This window comes from Manacus vitellinus, unplaced genomic scaffold, assembly GCF_001715985.3.
Source record: "Manacus vitellinus isolate BGI_N305 unplaced genomic scaffold, ASM171598v3 scaffold_76_pilon, whole genome shotgun sequence".
Classification (NCBI taxonomy): domain Eukaryota; kingdom Metazoa; phylum Chordata; class Aves; order Passeriformes; family Pipridae; genus Manacus; species Manacus vitellinus.
The window spans coordinates 1,238,164-1,256,942 of NW_021940796.1; the positions used below are offsets into that span (position 1 = coordinate 1,238,164).

Sequence of the window (18,779 nt, forward strand, 5' to 3'; positions counted from 1 at the left end):
GGACAAGGCAATCTGGCGGCGGCGCGGGCTGTGATTGCTGCGGGGCGGGCAGGGGCTGCACCCCCGGGGATGCGGGGGGGGGGGATGGAGCCGCACTGGCACAGGGCATCATCTGCACGGGTGTGACGTGCGGGCACAGGGGTCCGGCCACAGCAGCATTTCGGGGGGGCTGAGCCCCGGCAGCCCCAGCTCTGCCAACCCCCCTCGACAAAGCAGAGAGCTCAGCCCCGAGTTCAGCACCGTGGCAGAGCCAAGGACACCCTGCCCAGCCCCCGGGAAGCAGGAGTGAACCAAACCATGGTGGGGAAGTATCATTTAGGGGTCACACAAATCCTGGGGTGCAACACACCCCCCACATCTCCTCCAGCCCAAAGACCTTCACCCCGAGTGATGCTCTGAGCATCCCAGGAGTGTGTGTGCTCTGGGGTGTGCACTCACACAGCCAAAGATTTTCTAAAGGTTATGCAAAGGTTACCACCCAATTAATGTGCTGGAGCAGCACTAGCTCTGTTTGCCTAATTTCTAAATCTGAAGGCCACGGGGCAACTCAGCAGCTCAAAGGCTCCAGCTCCCCCTACACATCTGCGCTGGCCCCTCAGTCCTGAGCTGCATTCTGGCACACAGGTGATGGCAGCGATGAAGATAACAACAGTAATGTATCCATTTCCTCTACCTTGGGCATTTTTAAATCATCTCATCTCAGAAATGAGCCAATTTCAGCCTTTTGCCTGACAACCTGTTGGACCCTCTGAGCGACGGGCAGATGGTGGGGTTGTATTCACACATCACCTCTTGTGGCATTGCACGGGCTGGGAACCCAATCACTGCTCTGTTTGAAGGTCACAGAATTATAGAATGGTTTGGGTTGGAAAGGACCTTAAAGCTCATCTAGTTCCAACCCTCTGCCATGGAAGGAAAGGCACAGAGTGACCTACCTAATCTGCCTGCCACCCTCTGAACTCCCACGACACAAGAAGAGAGGCAGAGTACCGGGAAGATGGAGATTGACTTTGCTCTGGGTACTGACCAAACCAGCAGCAGGTTCTGGAGGCTCAGTCTCCAGCTGTAGGATAACACTGTGTGCAGAACACACAGAGATGAACTGTTCCAAAATAGGCATAAAATATAGTTTTTTTCAAATGTCCCTACTCATGTTATTAACAATGTCTCAGGTTACTAACCACAAGCAAATCAGGAGTATTTCCTTCCCAGCATCACGAGCCTGAGGTAGCTGCTCCCTTTAACCCAGGGCTTCCATTAGCCTTTATAGACGATTTCCCTGTCAGGCTTTCCATGTATGATCACAGCTTCCCAGCTCCCAGCATTCCAATCCACCCAATCTATCCTTATTGCAACTCCAAGTGCTTCACTAATTCCTTAACTCACACTGCAATCTCAGAATATGGGGTTGAACAGCAGCAGTGCTCCTGCCGCTGCTTCCAAATGAAATGAGCCAGGAGGAAAAACATTCCAAAAGGTTTTCAGTTGGGCGTTCGTGGTTTGAAGGACATTTTAAAGGCAGGGAACACAACCTGGCTCCTGCTGATGTTCATGAGGATTTAATTGTGAGAAATAGCAGACGGTGTTGGAGTGGAGCAAGGAAAGGGGGTGAAGTCTGATACGACATTAAGAAGATGTGACTTACCTTTCCAATCCCCCCAGGGTCCCACGGAGCAGGGCTGGTCATCTTGGCTGTATTTTTGGCCTCCTGTGTTGAGAAAATAAAGAGCCATCAGTAGCAGAAGATGGGGACTGGGTAACCCTCTTATACCAAGGACTGCAAAACAAAACACATCTTTTAAAAGCTGCTGTTTTGGAGGACCCCTCCAAAAAGTCACAACAGAAGTACCCTGAGAACAGACTGTGGCACTCAGGACATTCCCAAAATAAGGGACAAAGCAGCTACTGGACCAATGGTGGGAAGGAGACCACAGGCACTGGATCTTAGTCCAGGCTCCAAACTTTTCCTCCCTCCCAGGGGTGACACAGGAGGGTCTGGGTTTCCTCCCAGGCTGTGGAAGCCTCACGAGCAGAGTGGGACTGTGAGGCAGCAAAGAAAGGAAGGAGAAGTTGAATAGAAGAGTTTGCACCACCTGATGTTTGGTCCAGCAGAAAATCCAGACTGGTCCCTGTTATTGCTCAGCTCACCCAGGGGTGCCATGGAGGCACCTCTTTCTTAGATATTTCTGGATATTACAGTAGGTTTGGTTTCCTTCCAGCACCACAAAACTGGTGGTTGCTGGGAGTCTGCCCTCGCCTGCACCCTGAGCCCCCCAGGGCCCCCCAGTGCCCACCCCAAGCCCCCCCTGGCCTCCCATGCCCCACAGAGCCAGGGAGGAAAACAAACAGCAGCAGAAAGCTGAAAACTTTCAGTCTCTCTCTCCTGTTAATTATGATCTTATTTTGCACAGAGAACCTGTCATTCAGCTGCTGGTAATGGATAGTTTCTATTTCAATTCTCCCTCCACCCTATTATCTTTTATAAAATTCCGCCGGGCCGGGTGATGGATTGATAAGGGCCGGGCCCGGCGGGAGCCGCTCGCTCGGAATGGCTCTCACACACCCAACTTCTGTATCTTTTTAAATATTTCAGTTGTTTGAGATCTTTATTTCACATTTCGATTTCCTGTAGTACAGTAAATTTATCTTAGTCACCCAGTCAAGTTCTCTCCAAGTCTCTTATCTTCTCCTCCCCTGTACGGCTGAAGGCCCCTACACTATCTGTGCTGCTGATAAAGCCGGCCCTGGCAACCCACAGATCCCGCTGATCCGGCGGCCCCAGCCCCACAGAGACCTTGGAGGGCCCGTGCTCAGCCCAGAGGAGACCTTGGAAGCCCCATGCTCTGCACCAGCTGGAAGTTCAATGCCCAAACCCAGCACTGGCTCCTCTCAGGGCACCTCCTGCTCAGCTGGAGAAGCGTCTGGGGCTCCCTGTGGACCCAAGGGATATTGTGGGCAAGGGCAGCTGCTCCCTGCAAGGAAAGCCCAGCTGGGGCCATGTGGGACGTCCCCAATGGAAGGGTTTGTGCCAGCCAGACACCCTGCTGTAGTCCCAGGCCGGCAGGCAGAGCTCATCAACACAAGGATGTGTTTTTCCTCCACTAAACCACAAATTTTTAAATACCTCAACAGCAAGGAGCAGAGAGGACATCCTGCTCTGCCACGGAAAACCCCATCCCAGCAGCATCCATCACACCCAGGGAGGAGACAGGAGCGATCAAATAAAAGCAACAATGAGCAGAAACAACAAACAGGTAAAACCAAGTCAGCTCCTCGCCGTTCCTTCGGCAGCACCGGCAGCGCCGAGCGCGATCAGGCAGCACCCCCTGGTGCCACCGCGGGCACCACGCGGGGGGAGAGGAGCGGGGCCAGGCTGCCGAGGGGATGGAGCACCCGCAAACGGGGAAACAACTGCCGGGGAAACCGTGCGGGAATTCAGCCCCCCGTTTTCCCCCGCAGGGACACGTGCCTGGACGGATGCTCGGACAGGCGCAGAGGGATGGCTGTGGGAGGCAGGACATCTCACCTGCCCGGCTCCAAGCACAAACACACTGGTTTGGGATCGTCCCCATCCTGCCTGCTGGGACCCAGGAGCCCTAGGATCCAGGAAATCTAGGTGATTTCCCTCCTTGGGAAGAAGTGGGTTACGGCTCCAGTGAGTTCCAGCTCCTGCCTCACTGGTTACGGTAAGACAAGAGGTTGGGGTCCTCCCTCTCCCCAGATCTTGGAGTGATTTCATCCCCCGGGATCAAACTCAGCAGCAGGGCATCCAATAAACACATCTGCAGAGGGGTGATTTATCTGCAGGGGAAGCCATGGAAATTCCCAAACCCTCTTAAATATCTGCCTCCTGGCTCTAAACCGTCAGTAAGTTGCCAACTGGGGAATGTATTTGTCTGCTCCCCTCTGTATATTTTCTGCTTTTCATTATAATTTGCTAAATAATACATTGCAATGAGTTATTTATCACACTCAGCAGTTTCGTGATGCCTCCTCCATCCCGAGGAATTTCACCCATAAATCAGACACACAAATATCTGCTGGCATTGCTGCACATTTAACCCTGCACCCAGCACCTTTCACCTGCCCCAGTGGCTCCCAGGCTCTGCCGAGAGCCATCACTGGATTAAATGGAATTTCTTTCCTCCAGGATTGCCATCTCCCTCCCACTGTTGCTCCTTTCCTTGTGGACACCAGCCAAAGGGCAAAGGGGGAATGGAAATAATAAAAATCCCAAACCCAGCAGAAGAAAAAGGGGAGGAGGAAGATTTCTGGGAGCTCTGTTGGTGGGAGAAGCAAAAGTGGCACGAAGAGGTAAATGAGAGTAAAATTCATTAAATGCTCTGAGAATGCAAAAGGACCAAGGGAGGGAGGCTGAATATTCCTGGCTCCTCCAGGAAATCACACACCGGGATTCAAAGGATGCAGCTCTCCCAGTGAGGCCAGGAGAGCCCTGCACCCACAGCAACATGGGACAGAGGGCAGGGATGGCACCTCCAGAGGGCTTCAGCACTCAGCTCCTGCAGAGGGACCCACGGCACGCAGGGAACTGGTAGTTTTCCAGAGCAAGTGGCTGGGGAATTCCAGCCTGAGTCACACAGGAGGAAAAAGAAATCGATTTATTCAAATTAGTGTTATTCCCTCCCCCAGACTTTCTCCCTCCTCCTGGCAAAGTGATGGGCACCGACCCCTGCACTGGTGTCCTCAGGATCCAGCACAGGGTGAGTGACACACGCTGTCACCCACAGCAAGGAGAGAGGGGAGCAGGGGGGTCTTCTGATCCCCTTGGACTGACACCCAGCCCAGGGAAGGGGGCAAAGCTCCATCACTGGGGAAATCTTGGTAAGTGACAGGAGAGGCACGGGAGAGTCACCCCCAGACCTTCTCCTGGTGACCACGAGTAAAGAGCTTGGCCAGCACCAGGTTGTCAGTGCTGGGAAATGAGACACGGCCAGCACTTGGCTTCAGTCCCAGGGGGAACACCAGGAGGGAAAAGTTATGATTCTTCCCTTTCCAAGACATTGTACCCCCCCTCCAAAACAAACTGCTTTGAAAATATGCATTAATTGAACTTTACACCATCCATCTTAAATCAACAGTATCTTGGCACGCAGACGGGGAAATCAAGGCATGGAAGGGATGAAAAAACAGAACCGGGAAAAAACCCCTCTCTCTGTGCTTTAACTACAAAATCATCTTTCCTCATTAGCAGCTAATCAGAACTACCAGAGGGGAAGAGATTACAGACAGGGCGGAGAGGGGAGTATCTCAAAGAAATACAGACATCAGAACAGATTTTCATTTATTTACTCATTTATCACAGCGAGTCTCAGGCTTTGAGTTCATGAGTCTGCATTAGCCTTGCAGGATTTTGGGATGCAATCTGCAAAATCTCAGAAGTGAACAGGTCACAGCTACGTGCCATCTCAGGAAGGAGAAAATCAGCAGTTTTGGGTTGGTCTCGGGAAGTCTGATATTGCTTTGCCTGCTGGATTATAAGAAACCACTAATCTTCCCTCGCCAGCCTCCTAATCTCTATGGGAGCCCAGATGCCTTATCGGGAACTTGCTCAGTGAAGAGCACCCCAGCTCGCCTGGCAGTGGCTGGGGGGTGGATTCCAGCAGCTGTGGGACAAAGGGAATGGCAGGTGGGGGAGCTGAGGTGTGTTTCAGCACCCACCATGCCACAGGTGCCCCGTGCCGTGTCAGCCAGGACAGGAGACACGGCCAGGGCAGGAGCAGGTTGGTGATGGACAACATGGATGTCACACATCACATGTCTGTTCCTTAACTGAGCAGCTCCAAAATGAGAGGGCATCACTGGGCTTCAGGTGCCAGGGCTGAACCCCTGCATGCCCTCAGCTCATCTGAACATCTCTCGGCCCACCTTTGTACCTTTAGACACCAAAATAAACCATCAGCAGTTCAAGGGCTTTTTTCTCCCCCAAGATGATTTGCAAGAAGCCAAATGTTATATTTACTGCAGGCAGAGAATGTTTCATTTCAAACTTCCCCTTCTCTCCTCATTTCATCCTGACTTTCCAGAAGTGAGGAGGCAGGCAGGGTGCATGGCTCTCACACCACCACCACCCCCCCCAGGCAGTGCACTGTGCTGGCTCTGAGGTCTCCAGAGGGGACGAGCCCCCATAACTCCCACCAGCCCTGGGATGCCCCAGTGAGTCCCCACCTGCACAGAGCATTTCCTGCAGCATTTCCAGCCCTGCTCACGAGCCCACGCTGGGAAATGAGGAACATATTTTTAAATGAGAGGAGGAAATGGTGTCTTTGTGTCAGGCAAGTGGAAGAAATCCAGGACCAAGAGACTGCAGAGCCTTTCCACTTCAGACAGCAGGTGCTCTCCAAGATGTGGTTATGGCAACAAAATAAATGATGGATAATTGCTTTTGTGACAACTTGCCAATTAAATTAGACTCAGCAGAATAACATAATGACAATTTGTTATGCTCTGGTGGGCACTAACACACCAATCATAATTAAATGCTATGACTGAAATAGAATGCTGCTGTACACAGGAATATATAACCCCAATTCCCTCCCAGTGAAACATTATAGGTTCAGACTTGATTTCAATTTCTGGAGGATAATAGCATTAGCGCACATCAGAATGAGCTTGCAATATGCAGAGAGGCAGCAGCAGCACAGGGACAGACAGAGCCAAGGGCAGCTGAGCCACCAGGCTCCTGGGAGGACCCCCCAGCATCTCTAATGCCCCAGGTCTCAGAGCAGGGGGGGACACCCCGAATCACTGCTGTGTCCAGGGGAGATCCCAAATCCCCGGCTCGGGGAAGAAGGCAGGGTGGTGACTCCAGGGCAGTGACACTGGCCCCAAGGCAGTGACTGGCCCCAGGGGAGCAGCCCCACTGCAGGCACTAAGGTAAGAGCTCATCGGGACAGGGCCATGGGGGTTTCTTGTGGGAGCACATCCCTTTGTGCCAGCAAAGCCCTCAGGCTCCAGAGCAGTGCCCTCACAGCCAGACTGAGCCACAGGACAGGACACAGTCCCCTCCCATAGCCAAGCCACGGGATACAACACAGCCTGCCCTTCCTGGAATGATTATTAAAATGTTCATAAACGTACTGCAGTGCCCAAGAGTGAACTCACCCCACTGCCAGGGTCCCTCAGGGCTTGGCCACACACAGGCTGGGGAGCCAAACTGCCCAGGGCTGGGGTCAGCACTGACCAAGGAGGGGTCAGGTCCTGCCAGTTCTTAACATTTACTGGCAAAACAGCAGCAGCTTCTTCACCCTGAGCCACCACTGAGCTCAACCTGCTGCTCTCACAGGGATGCTCCAACCCTCCCACTGCTCCTTCCTCCTGCCCTGCATCTGACACATCCCAGAACTGCTGGGTGAGGAATTACAATGACCTGGGCATCGCTGGTGCTGCAGAAACAAAACCCTGCAGAGAGCACCAATCCCAGCTAGAAAGAGTTCCTTCAGAATCAGAACCAGGCAGGGGGCAGGACTGATGCTGCCCAGGTCTTGCAAAGCAGGAGCCATCTGTGTGCCATCCCTGCTCTGGAGTGGGAACTCCAACACCCTGCTCCAATTCCACCATCCACTTTCCCAACAGATACAGACTTCTGTAATATTCCAAATCTCAAAGGGGTAGGTTTGAAGACCAAATGTGTGTGTGTGCAAGCAGGGGTGGGCAGAGGCAAATCACAGCGGATTCTACACTGAGGCAATGCCAACAATTTTATATCTTACTTGGAGCCACATTCTTTAAACATGAAACCCTTTATTATCTGCCTCGATGAAGCTTGGCATTGGCAAGGTCAGATCACCTGGTTTTCCAGCAAAGCTGATGAATTATTTTGGCTGCTCCAGACATTAGACCTGATCCTATTAAATCCTTAGTTTCCCTGCCCTCAACACATACCAACGGATAATCCATTGCCCAGGAACATGTGAAGGGGCTGAGCAGTGCTGTGGGGGAAGCTACCCATGGGTTAAAACAGTGTCCAAGCTCAGAGCCCAGCTCTACAGCCCTGATCTGTGGGACTGGAGGCATTTGCTCCAGCAGGACATATCCTGCACTGACACTGTTTGGGAAAGCACCAGCCTGAGAAATGCTGCAACATCCCTAGGGGATCCCTCCAACCATCCACTGCACCAATGTACCTGCATTCTAGATCCTACAGGGGCACCTGCTAGAGACCAGGCAGTTTTTCATCCTAAAACTTCCAGGTGAAGCCCACATTTTTAGGAATTGACCTTGGAAAACCTTCAGCCTGGCTGTCAGAGCTGTGGAAGGTGTCACTGCCCGCGATTGTCTCATCCGTTTGATGTCTCAAGGAGTAAGGCACCGTGTAACTGATACTTCGGCATTTATTGTCACTTAAAATAGCCCGGCAATCAGCGAGAGGAGGGAGCTCAGGATTTAGCCCAGGAAAGGTCACACGGCTGCCCCGGGACGGGTGTAGGATGGCGAGGCAGCGACCACCCCGCTCCGAGCCTCGAACGAGCATTTCAGCGGCAGCGGAGGGTTCACCCAGGGGAGGGGACGGTCCCTGACCCGAGGCACAGTAAAAGTGACAGAGTCACAGCCGTGTCCTTCGCCCACAAGCCCCGGGAGCAGGCTCTGCCTTCCTTCTGTGGCTCTCCATCCCCCCAGGTCCCCCCGGTGCATCCCAGCGGCTCCCACCCCGCTTGCTCCCAGGGGGGAGATGAGACGCCTTTTCAAACGTTTTTTGGTGAAAGGTCGGACTCTCCCAGGCCTGCGGGAGGGCGGCAAGGCTGCCGTGCCCACCAGGGGAGCCCTCTCTCCCCCCCTCTCTCCGGGCTCGAGGAGGGACCGGCGGTGCCGGGAGCGCTCCCGGGCGCGGACGCGCCGGCTCCCACCTAGCGGGGAGCGCCGGGGAACGGGGGCTGCGGGGGGAGCCGGGCCCTTCCCGCAGACACCCCCGACCCCCCCGCTGCCGGGTGAATGCTCCGTAAGCGACAAATCGCCCCCCCGGCTGCTGCTCTGAACCTCTTAATTAAAGTCGCTGAGCTCCGCCGGCTCCCGGCGGTCGGGATCCCCCTTCCCAGCCCAGCAAACGCGTCCATCAAGCGCCATCCAGACCCACAGAACCCTGGGCTTAACCGAGTTTGCTCCTCCTTGCACCGACGCTCCGGCTCGCAGCCCTCACCCCGGGGCTTCCCCGTTACCCACCAGGCGTAAGGAACCCGCGGCACCGAACGTTCCAACCACTTCTCCATCAACCAGCCTGCCCCTGCCTCAGCCCACGGCGGCTTCCAACAGAGGAGTCCCACATTTACACCACAGCAAGGCCCCTGTTCTCCCTCTCTCCCCCACCAAGTGTAGGCTCCCACATAAATTTACAGGTTTTCCTGCAAATTTGGCCACATACCTGCCTTGGAACGACAGGACTCAGACGCCAGTGAAGGACACAACTGCTTGTGCAGGAGTTGGGCAGACTGTGGAGCACACCTGCACCCTCCCATCTCACTGCTGCTCCACAAATCCGAGGGTTTTTGAATTTTCCAAGTCACACTTTAGCTCCCTGGGCACACTGGGCAGGGAGTCAGAAAGCATGTGGCAATAAAGCTCTTACCTGTGGTGATGGTAACTAATGTTATGCAGCTGGACAGGCACCATCTCAGGTGTTCCAGGGGAAGAAAAACCCATGAGAGGCCTCTGACTCCACCCCCGGGTCACAGCTGCACCTGAGGGTAATTCCAACTGCTCCCAGCTGAGCCCACTGAGGGAGGGCTGGTCCAGCTGGGAGGGATCTGCCCCCAGGAGCCACCCTGGTGACTTTTCCCAACACAAAATAAAAGAGAAAACTACTTCCAACTTTCTCCTTGCCTTGCCCTGCACAGGAACTCGCTCAGGGCACACCCCAAGACTCTGTGTTGGCTCTACATTTAATGGTAGCGCTCAGTCTGGAAATGGATCTGTGCTAAAAGAGGGATTTTGCTCCTTGTAACAAAGCCCTGCACCCCTCTGGAGTTACAGAGCAGGCCTGGGAGTAAAGTTTGACCTTCCAAGGAGAAATGAGTAATTCTGCTGTAATCACATCCCTGCCAGGGGTGAATTAAGGCACACAAATCCAAAACACGGGCGTTTTTACATCCTGTTTTTCACTGCCACACAACACAAGGTGTGCCACAGTTTTCTTGCATCATACACAGCAGCAGCACTAAACTGTGCTGGGGAGAACGTGTGTGGAAGGCAGGGATGAAACCCAAAGGAAATCCCTCCCTTTCCACTGCAGGGCAGAGCTGGGCAGGGAGGGAGAGATTAGATCCCAGTTACACTTGTTAGTTTGGGGTGGTGGTGGTTTGTTTTTTTAAAAAAGAAAATAACAAACAAGAGAAAAAAACACCCAAACAAAAGACACAAACACGAAAGACAAACACAGAAACATGAAAAACCACAACAAAAATCACAAAGAAAAAGAAAGACACAAACAGTGTTTGTTTTTCATACAGCCCAAAATGTTTAATGAAAGCTCAGCCTGGAGTTTGCAGGCACAGGAAGAACTCTGTTCTAATCCCAGGAAGATTAGCTGTTATTTCCTTATGTTGCTCCACGCCACACTCCCTGTGACTTTGTGCAGCAGCATCACCTTTCTCTCAGCAAACAGCTGGGACACCCCATTTTCAGTCTTCAGAGGTGACCAATTTCATGAGGAGTCACTAAAAAACCACAGAGGTCCCAATTATCTGGTATTGCCATACTTTATCCCACTCTGAATGGGACAGGGCAAATGATGGAATGGGAAGGGCATATTATTCCATTTCTATAAGGAGCAACTTTCCTCAGTGAGCTATAAAAAGATGACACTTGAGGCAGCTGCTGGGATGCATCAAACAGGACCTGCCACTTCCACAGCAGGAAACATCTCTACTGCTGCAAACAAGACACCTGAACAGGCAGAACTTCCAACTTTGAAAGAAAACGGTTTATTTTCCACTCTTATTTTCCAGCTCACACTTTGAGATAACAACCTTGAACCTTAAAAAAAAAAATATCATTATCTCCAATTTCATCACTGAGGAGAAGGATGGAGGAAAATGTGTCACACTCATGAGTCTGGGGAGCACCAGAGCTGGATTCCCCCCAAGGAAATGTCTGAACGTGCCAGGTGTGGAGGCTGGATCCTGGCAGGTGACAGCCAGGGCACAGGGCAGCAGAGTCCAGGGCAGCAGAGCTGTCATGAAGGAGGGGGATTCTCCTTCTGTGTCCCTGCCAGCTCTGGTGTCTGCTCCTCCCCACCCTTCCTCTTCTCCTGCAGCTCCTCCAGCACGGTTTGGAGCTGCTGGTGTAAGGCAGGATCCCTGGTTCCAGCAGATCCCTGGTGCTCCTGCTGTGCCACCTGCAGGGAAAGACACAAAATCACATAGAACAGCGTGCAAGCAGCTTCTGAAGGGTGACTGAGGAGAGAAACAGCCCTCTGTGTGTCCAGAAAAGCTGAAAGGAATTAATTCATGCTGAGATTATTATTATTATTATGGAAAAATTCAATGCACAGCAGCACAGAAACATATTTCCAAATGGTTTCTACAGACACACACTTATTTGAAAGATTATTCAATTTTTTATCACCAGAACAAGCTCTTTTCTGTCCCACAAGTCCCTCAACCTTGGCCAGACAGGTTCATGATCAAGAGGAAAGTTTCCTCTGCACAGCAAGGACATTTTATTACAACCACCAGACATGTGACTGCTTTGCTGAGAATTTACCTCAGACCACCTCAGTATCAGAGGCCTGGGAGAGGGGTTTCCTCAGTCCACCAGTCAGGGGACTCTGTGAATATTTAATACTCACTTTATCTGTTGCTCTTCTCTGTAAAATGATCCCACTGGCTAGAAGGGCTTTTCCTGTTTCTTCAAACAATTTCTCCTCTTCAATTTTCCCTTCTTCCTTCAGCTCATTGTATTTCTCAACAAACCTGGATTGTAAGGTTGTGTTTTTACTCTCACAAGTAACGTTTTGGTTCAGTGACTTGAAGGGGAGGAAGGGACAAGTCTCGGAAATATCTCCAGTTTAATTATAATCTTACCTCTGGCAGGTAGATTTGAAGTTTAACTGTGTCAGGTCGAAAGGCCTTGGACCACTGCCATAAACTCTGTAAAATCTCCTGGTCAGAAAAGAAAACAGGTGAGTTTTTGAAACTAAAATCAATAGTAAATAAACATCAGGGTCTGTTAGATCAGGGTGTTAAAAAAAGCATTTACAGAACTATTTTTCCTTTTCACAGGAGCTCTTATGAACACCTGGGAGTGTCCAAGGCCAGGTTGGAGCGACCTGGGATAGTGGAAGGTGTCCCTGCCCACGGCAGGGGGTGGGACTGGATGGGCTTTAAGGTCACTCCCAACCCAAACCAGCCTGGAATTCTACAGAGATGTTTGTTCCAGCATTTTTAATGGTTTTAGTAAATTCTAGTTAATCACCACCATGGGTCAGAGCAGCTCTGTAACCTCTTCTCAGGGGGGTTAAGCCCAGGCTGGAGCTCTGTGCTGTACAGGTGTGTTTACCTTTCCTACTGCACAGGAGCCTCCAGCAGCCATGAGAAACATGTGGAAGATCATGAAAAAACCTCTATTCCTTCAAAAAAATCACAAACCAAGAAGCAAAAGCTGGATTTAGGTGATTTACTTAAAACCTGTTTCTACCCTACAGCAGCTTCAAGGCTCCTTGCCTCAAACATGCCCTGTGGAAGTTCCCACCACCCAACACTCAAACCCTGTGTGTAACTGGGATTGTCCCTAATCAGCAACTGGTGAAACTCAGAGAATCACGAGCTTCAAGTGAACAGATGATAAAGAGAATTTCAACCAATCGCTCCCTAAAAGCAAGTAATTCTGCTCAATGTGGAGCTGGCGGCTGCCATGAAAGCATTCCATGGATCATGGAATGGTTCGGGCTGGGAGGGTCATTCAACAGCGTGTAATTCCAAGCCGTCCAATTCAAGTAATTCCAAGGGCAGGGACACTTTTCAGAGACCAGGCTGCTCCAGGCCCGGTCCAGCCGGGCCCTGCGCACGTCCCGGCGGGATGAGGGTATAACGCGGCGGTGACTCACGCCCGCACTTCATCCTCGCGGTAGAACACGGGCGCGACCGGGTCCACGCTCCGCCCGTAGCGCGGCCGCACCGCGCGGTGCACGGGCTCCCGCAGCGGCGGGAACGCCGCGTACACGTCGAACCACAGCGGCTTCTTGATGATCCCGATGCGCAGCAGGTCCCGCGTCCTGCGGGGGAGAAGCGGCGGGGGAGGTCAGGAGGGGCCGCCCTCACCGGGAACTGGTCCCCGCCCCGGCTGAGCCCCCCCGCGCAAACCGGCTGAACACGCTGCCGATCCTCTGCGTGCGGCTCCCGCCATGGCGGCTCCGCGGCCCGCCGGGACCCCTCGGGACACCCCGAGCCCCCGAACCCTCGAGCCCCCGGGGCCGCACCGAGACCGGAACCGAACGGGGCCGCCGCCAGGCCGCGCAGCCGAGCGCCCGAGCGCTGGCGGAGGCGATGCCCAGGCAGCGCCAGCCGATGGCCGAGCGGGGGCGCAGCCCGATTGCGTCCTGTGTCGCCCCCCCCAGCCGGGACTATCGCGACACGGGGCCGGGCCCGGGTGAGCCGAGCACCCTCAGCCCCTGCCCGGGCGGCACCGGCAGGGCCGAGGCTCGCGGAGCCGCGCCCCGGGGGCGGGCTCGGCCGCCATGTCACCGAGCCACTGAGTCACGGAACGTCCCCGCAGGGACCGTCAGCCCGACCCTGGCCCTGCACAGACACCCCGGCAATCCCAGCCTGTTGTCCAAACACTCCCTGAGCTCTGTCAGCCTTGGGGCTGTGACCAAACCCTGGGGAGCCTGTTCAGTGCCAACACCCTCGGGGGGAGAACCTGTTCCTGAGATCCAACCTGACCCTGCCCTGGCACAGCTCCAGCCATTCCTGGGTCCTGTCCCTGTCACACCGAGCAGGGGTCGGAGCTGCAGCCCCCGATGGGCTCTGCCCTCGGTCTGCTCTGAGCAAACCCAGTGCCTTCAGTGCTCCTCGTGTGGCCCTTCCAGACCCTTCCCTGTCCTCGTGTCCTTGTTGGGCACATGAGGGATGAGGAGACCTGGGACCCCCACCCAGGGCACCCACAGCAGGTTGGGGGGCTGCCCTGTTTGCCCCCCAGAGCTGGGAAGCCCATTCCCCCACACTGGGACAGCAGCAGCTCCCTCACCGACCCAGCCCCAGGGAGATAACAGGGCCACTGCCCCCCTGCTGACCCCAGCCCGGACCCCTGGCACCACCAGCAGCTCTGAGATCCATCCTCTGCTCTCAAACACCCCCCTCCTCCAGGCCAGGCACAGCCCCAGGGTGAAGGGGTGCAGAAGGGTTTGGGGTCACAGCCCTCCCGGGGGCAACAAAGTCCCAAGTGTCCAAAATCCCAGGATCTCCCTCAGCACCAGCCCTGGAGCAAGGTGACACCAGCTGTGCTTCCCTAAACATCCCCCCCCCCTTCCCCCATCCTCAGGGCTGTGGTTTCCTGGGATCTGGAGGGTGGACAAGCCATGGGACACAGTTGTCACTGTCCCCCTGCCAGGCACGTGCAGGGCCTGGCCGTCGTCTCCGGTTTCTCTTGGAGCCATCGGGGCTGCTGCAGGGGCAGGACAGCAGTGACAGGAAAGGACAGCTGTCCTGGGTGAGGGACACAGCTCCAAGGGAAGCAGGAGCTGCTCCCACCCTCGCTGGCCGGTCTCTCGAGGAGGGGACAGCTCGGAGATGCTGTGCCTGTGCCTCCACAGTGGAGTCGTTTCTCTTCATACATTAGGAATGATGTCCCCAAAAAGGGCTGGGGCTCATCTCCTCTGCCCATGGCACTGAACTGCCCTGTCTGCTGTCCCCAAGCTCGGCACTGCTGTATCCTCATGGCAGCGAGGGCATGGGGACCAGGAGTGACATCGGGCTGCAAACTGCCACCAGCATTGGGGTGTGGGGAGGGTCAGTCTCACCCCATCACCTTTTCATGGACTCACAGATTATTCTGAGTTGGAAGGGACCCCCAAGGATCGTCAAGGACAACTCCTGGCCCTGCCCAGGACACCCCAACAATCCCACCATGGGCCTCAGGGTGTTGTCCAAATGCTCCTTGAGCTCTGGCAGGCTTGGTGATTCTTTTCACAGAATTATTAAGGTTGGAAAAGAGCTCAGAGATCATCAAGTCCAACACCTTTTGGTGTCGGGTCTCGCCCAGACAGAGAACAGATGGTGGGATCTGCACAGTTCAGGGTCTGCTCCCTGACCTGATCCTGCCCTGGCAGCCCCAGCCCTGCCCCTTGATTTATAAAGTCCAGGAGCTCCTCCCCGGCCCTGTGTAAACAGCCTTGCTCCAGCCAGCCTTTCCACCAACCTGGCTTGGCAGGGAGCTGGTCACTAGGTGCAGCCCTTAGCTTGGGAATGAGCTGATGGGAAAAAAAAAAAAATACATCCCTACTTCCATCTTCCAGGCTCGGGAAGGAAGGGGGCAGTAAATTTCCACGGCAGCCTGACAAGCCAGCAGGTATTGCCGGGCTCTCACATCTCCAGCTTCATCCTCATCTCACCAGTTTCCAGCCCTGGGCTTTTCTCAGCTGCTGGTTTTCTTAAAACACGGGTTTGAAAGCAAAACCCTTGTCCTTGTGGAGAAGAGGAATTAAAAAAGGAGTTGCTGGGACTGCTCCAGGGCCACATCTGAGCTGCTCCAAGGACTGGGCAGGCCCTGGGCCATTCAGCTCCTTGGAAAGCCCTGGCTCCCCGCAGAGCACGGCACTCGCTTGGCTGCAGCAGGCAGCCAGAGTTTCTCCACCATTTCTATGCTTTTGACATTTAAGGCAAGAATGCCTTGACTTTTTCCAGGGTCTTCTTTCACAGGGAAGGTTTCCAAGCCACACGTGAGGCTGGGAAGCTCTAATCCTGCCAGGAACTGGAAGCTGCTCCTGGACAGCTGGTGCAGAGGGAGTGGACTCCGACCTATCCCTGCATGTGAGAGGGATGCTCCATTTGCCCCCCTGGCCCTACCACTGCCCCCCCCGGGCTGCCCATGAAGTGCCACATGTGACAGCCTCAAAATAACCCCCCTCCTGCAATCACAGGCTGCCCACTGTGGAGGTGGAGGTGTGGAGCCAACACCATGTCACAGCCCTCTGCTCAGGCTGCCTGGGGGTGTTTCTCAAGGACAGCACAGCCTGGATGGGCCAAAACTACTACTTTTCCCCAACATGAAGAGCTTGAGACCGAGGTTTTGGGCACTGGCTGGGGACACAGGGGGCTCCTGTAAGTGGGGCTTGATGCCCTTCCCTCACACCATCAGACTCCCTTCATCTCTGGGTCCATGTGCTGCTTTTTGAGGCTCTGAGGAGTTTTTCCACCACAAGTTTTCCTCTTCTTGCCTATTTGTAGGGAACATGAAAGGAAGGGAAAGGCAAGCTCTTGAGAAAATCATCAGATGCAAATTCAGCCCCATCAGGAGTGTACAGGCAGTGAGCCAGGGCAGATTTTGGGCATCTGCAGCCTTGAGGGGCACAGCTGGAGCTGGGCTAGAGATGCCCCTTCCCTCCCCATTCCCCTTTCTTTTTTCTTCCCACTGTAAAGAAATGGGAGTAAAAAAATACCCCTGAGTGTTAAGAGTACAACAGGACTTTATTATAGGAATTACTATTAAACATCTTTAAGAAAAAAATCACTTATGGAAATAAATTCTAAAACAGTCACACTCACAAACATCACAGATCAGTTTGGTTTGTTCTTTTTAAACCCTTTTGTAGAGAAATGATACAAATATCACTGAGAATTGGACATTTTAATGTAAGAAATGAGTTTTGGCTCCCAAGCCGGATTTGTGGCCTTTCTACTCATTAGACCTGATTTTTTTGTTGGGTTTTTTTTTTAAACAACACAAAAATAATCCCTCTCCATCCTCCATTAAAACGATGCTTTGTTGCCTCCAAGATGTTTTGACATGGCTACAGGGTGACATCACTCAGAGGCTGTGCCAGGCCTGGGATGTTTAAGGGCACGTTGTTGGTGGTGTGAGCCAAGACGTCCCCAGGGCGCTGTGCCAGCCCCGTGTGCCCGCAGTGCGGTGCCTGCTTTGGGCACAGGGCCCCCAGCACCACAACACCTCTGTGCAGGGCAGACCCCACCCGTCCCCTCCCCACAGCCCCGTGTCCCAGCTCACAGCCCCCAGACCACCCTTCCTTCCTCTCCCCGTTCCTCACACGCCCCACAGCCCTGTGGGCTCTGATGGGTCACGGGGAGCAGATGGTGATGGGCACTCGGGGGACGTGCTCAGGCAGAAAGCAGAGGCAGCTGCTGTCCCGAGGCTCCTCTGCCAGCAAACCTTGGCTGGGTTACAGAACATGCCACCTGAGCAGGCCGAGAGGAGGGACAGTGTCCACCTCTGGCTGCAGCTAAAGCCAGCGGGGCAGCAGGACTGGCCTGTGACTGATGTGAGACGTGCCCAGGAGAGCTCAACTGATCCCCCACGGCACGATCCAGCCCGTCCTGGGCACAGCGAACCCTCCGAGGCTCGGCAGAGGGGGATGAGCTGCGAGTGCCCAGGAACCAGTGCCTTGCTTCCTCAGCCCTCCCGTGACCAACTCCCGCTCTGGGAGGGCAGAATTCCCTTCCCGCCAGAGCCTGAGCACCCGCCCGGCTGCCGCTGCTTCCTGCGCTCATGGAAACTTCGCCGGCAGTGCAGCCCTCGGTAGCCGAGAGGCGCTGGAACTGGGACAAGCTGATCCGGTTCCAAGCTTGATTTTCTTCCAAATATGCAGAGCTGCTTTGGACTGGGAAGGGGTAATGGCAGCCTCCTATGGCCCCAAGGGCCAGCAGAGGGTAAGCAGGGAGCCCCTCCTTCTCTCCACCACTCTCAGGCTGGGAATGAAAGTCCCACCCAGGGAGTAAAGGATTTTCTGTTCCCAGATTCACACTTAGGCCCCTTGCACCCTGAGCCAGGAGGGGACATGATCCTCCAGAGCCCCATCCTGCCCTGCAGGGTGCAGAGCAGCCCGAGGCACAGCTGGGCATACCACAGGGAGCAGGCGGCTCAGAGCCCTGCCCCTGGCACGGGATGGCTCTAACCTGTCACCAGGCTGCCACGACTCGGGACATGCTCCTCAATCCTTCCTTCGAAAGCAAAGGAGCAGACACCAAAGCTGGGATTTGCTGCTCTGATTTCAGGAACTCAAAGCTCGTTGGTATCCCAGGGCACTCCCAGCCCAGCACATCCTGCCCTCACCCTTGGCACCCCGGGATTCGTCTGAGTGCCAGTGCTGCAGGAGCGTTTACTTTGAGCTAATGAGACACTACCTGGACCCTGCAGCCACAGACAGCTGGGAGCAGCCCCTGCCCTGGCCAGGAACCAAGAGCAAGTGAAGCCCGTGGTGCCCCCGATGCCTCCGCGCTGAGGGGCGACAGCAGCGCTCAGCAGGTGCAGCGGCTGCTGCGGGGGGAATCTTGGCGTCCACTTCAAAGGCACACGGGCTCCGCTGGGACTGAAGAGGAGCCTGCCGGGAGCCAGCGCCTGCAACAGGGACTTTTGTTACCAAACCCCGAGGAGAGGCAGGGAAAACAGTTGCGTGAGCGTTTGATGGCTGGGGCTTCTGCGTCTGCCGCCTTCGCAGCTCCAATCCTGCAACATTTGTGCCGGTTCGCGGGAGCCAGAGAGTGAAACAGGCACGTCTAGAGCCACCTCCTGCATTTGGCAGGGAACGCTGTGCCGATAAAGGAGGAGAAAATGTGCTGGCGGGAGCGAATTCTGCCTTTACGCTCGTCACTCGGTAC

The 18,779-nt window shown here is 54.5% G+C and overlaps 1 protein-coding gene across 1 annotated transcript; it reads right to left on the reverse strand.

Annotated features, from left to right (window-relative positions):
- Window positions 1–10,444: 10,444 nt before the first annotated feature.
- MRPS23 (mitochondrial ribosomal protein S23) lies at window positions 10,445–13,689 on the reverse strand. The gene is made up of 6 exons (XM_029964620.1): window positions 13,666–13,689; window positions 13,314–13,573; window positions 13,058–13,225; window positions 12,036–12,113; window positions 11,801–11,924; window positions 10,445–11,347 (listed from the first exon to the last, which is right to left on the reverse strand). Exons 1-6 carry the CDS (start codon window positions 13,687–13,689, stop codon window positions 11,186–11,188), a joined length of 816 nt encoding a protein of 271 aa, XP_029820480.1. The 3' UTR covers window positions 10,445–11,185.
- Between the last annotated feature and the right edge of the window lie 5,090 nt (window positions 13,690–18,779).

What these genes read in the sequence shown, in the direction of transcription:
- MRPS23 (XM_029964620.1), bottom strand. Translation starts at nt 13,689, where the DNA reads ATGGCGGCCGAGCCCGCCCCCGGG. An exon ending in CGGCCGAGCCCGCCCCCGGG is followed by an intron (nt 13,574 to 13,665) that starts GCGCGGCTCCGC and finishes GTGTCGCGATAG; the next exon opens with TCCCGGCTGGGGGGGGCGAC. An exon ending in TTCAAATCTACCTGCCAGAG is followed by an intron (nt 11,925 to 12,035) that starts GTAAGATTATAA and finishes CTTACAATCCAG; the next exon opens with GTTTGTTGAGAAATACAATG.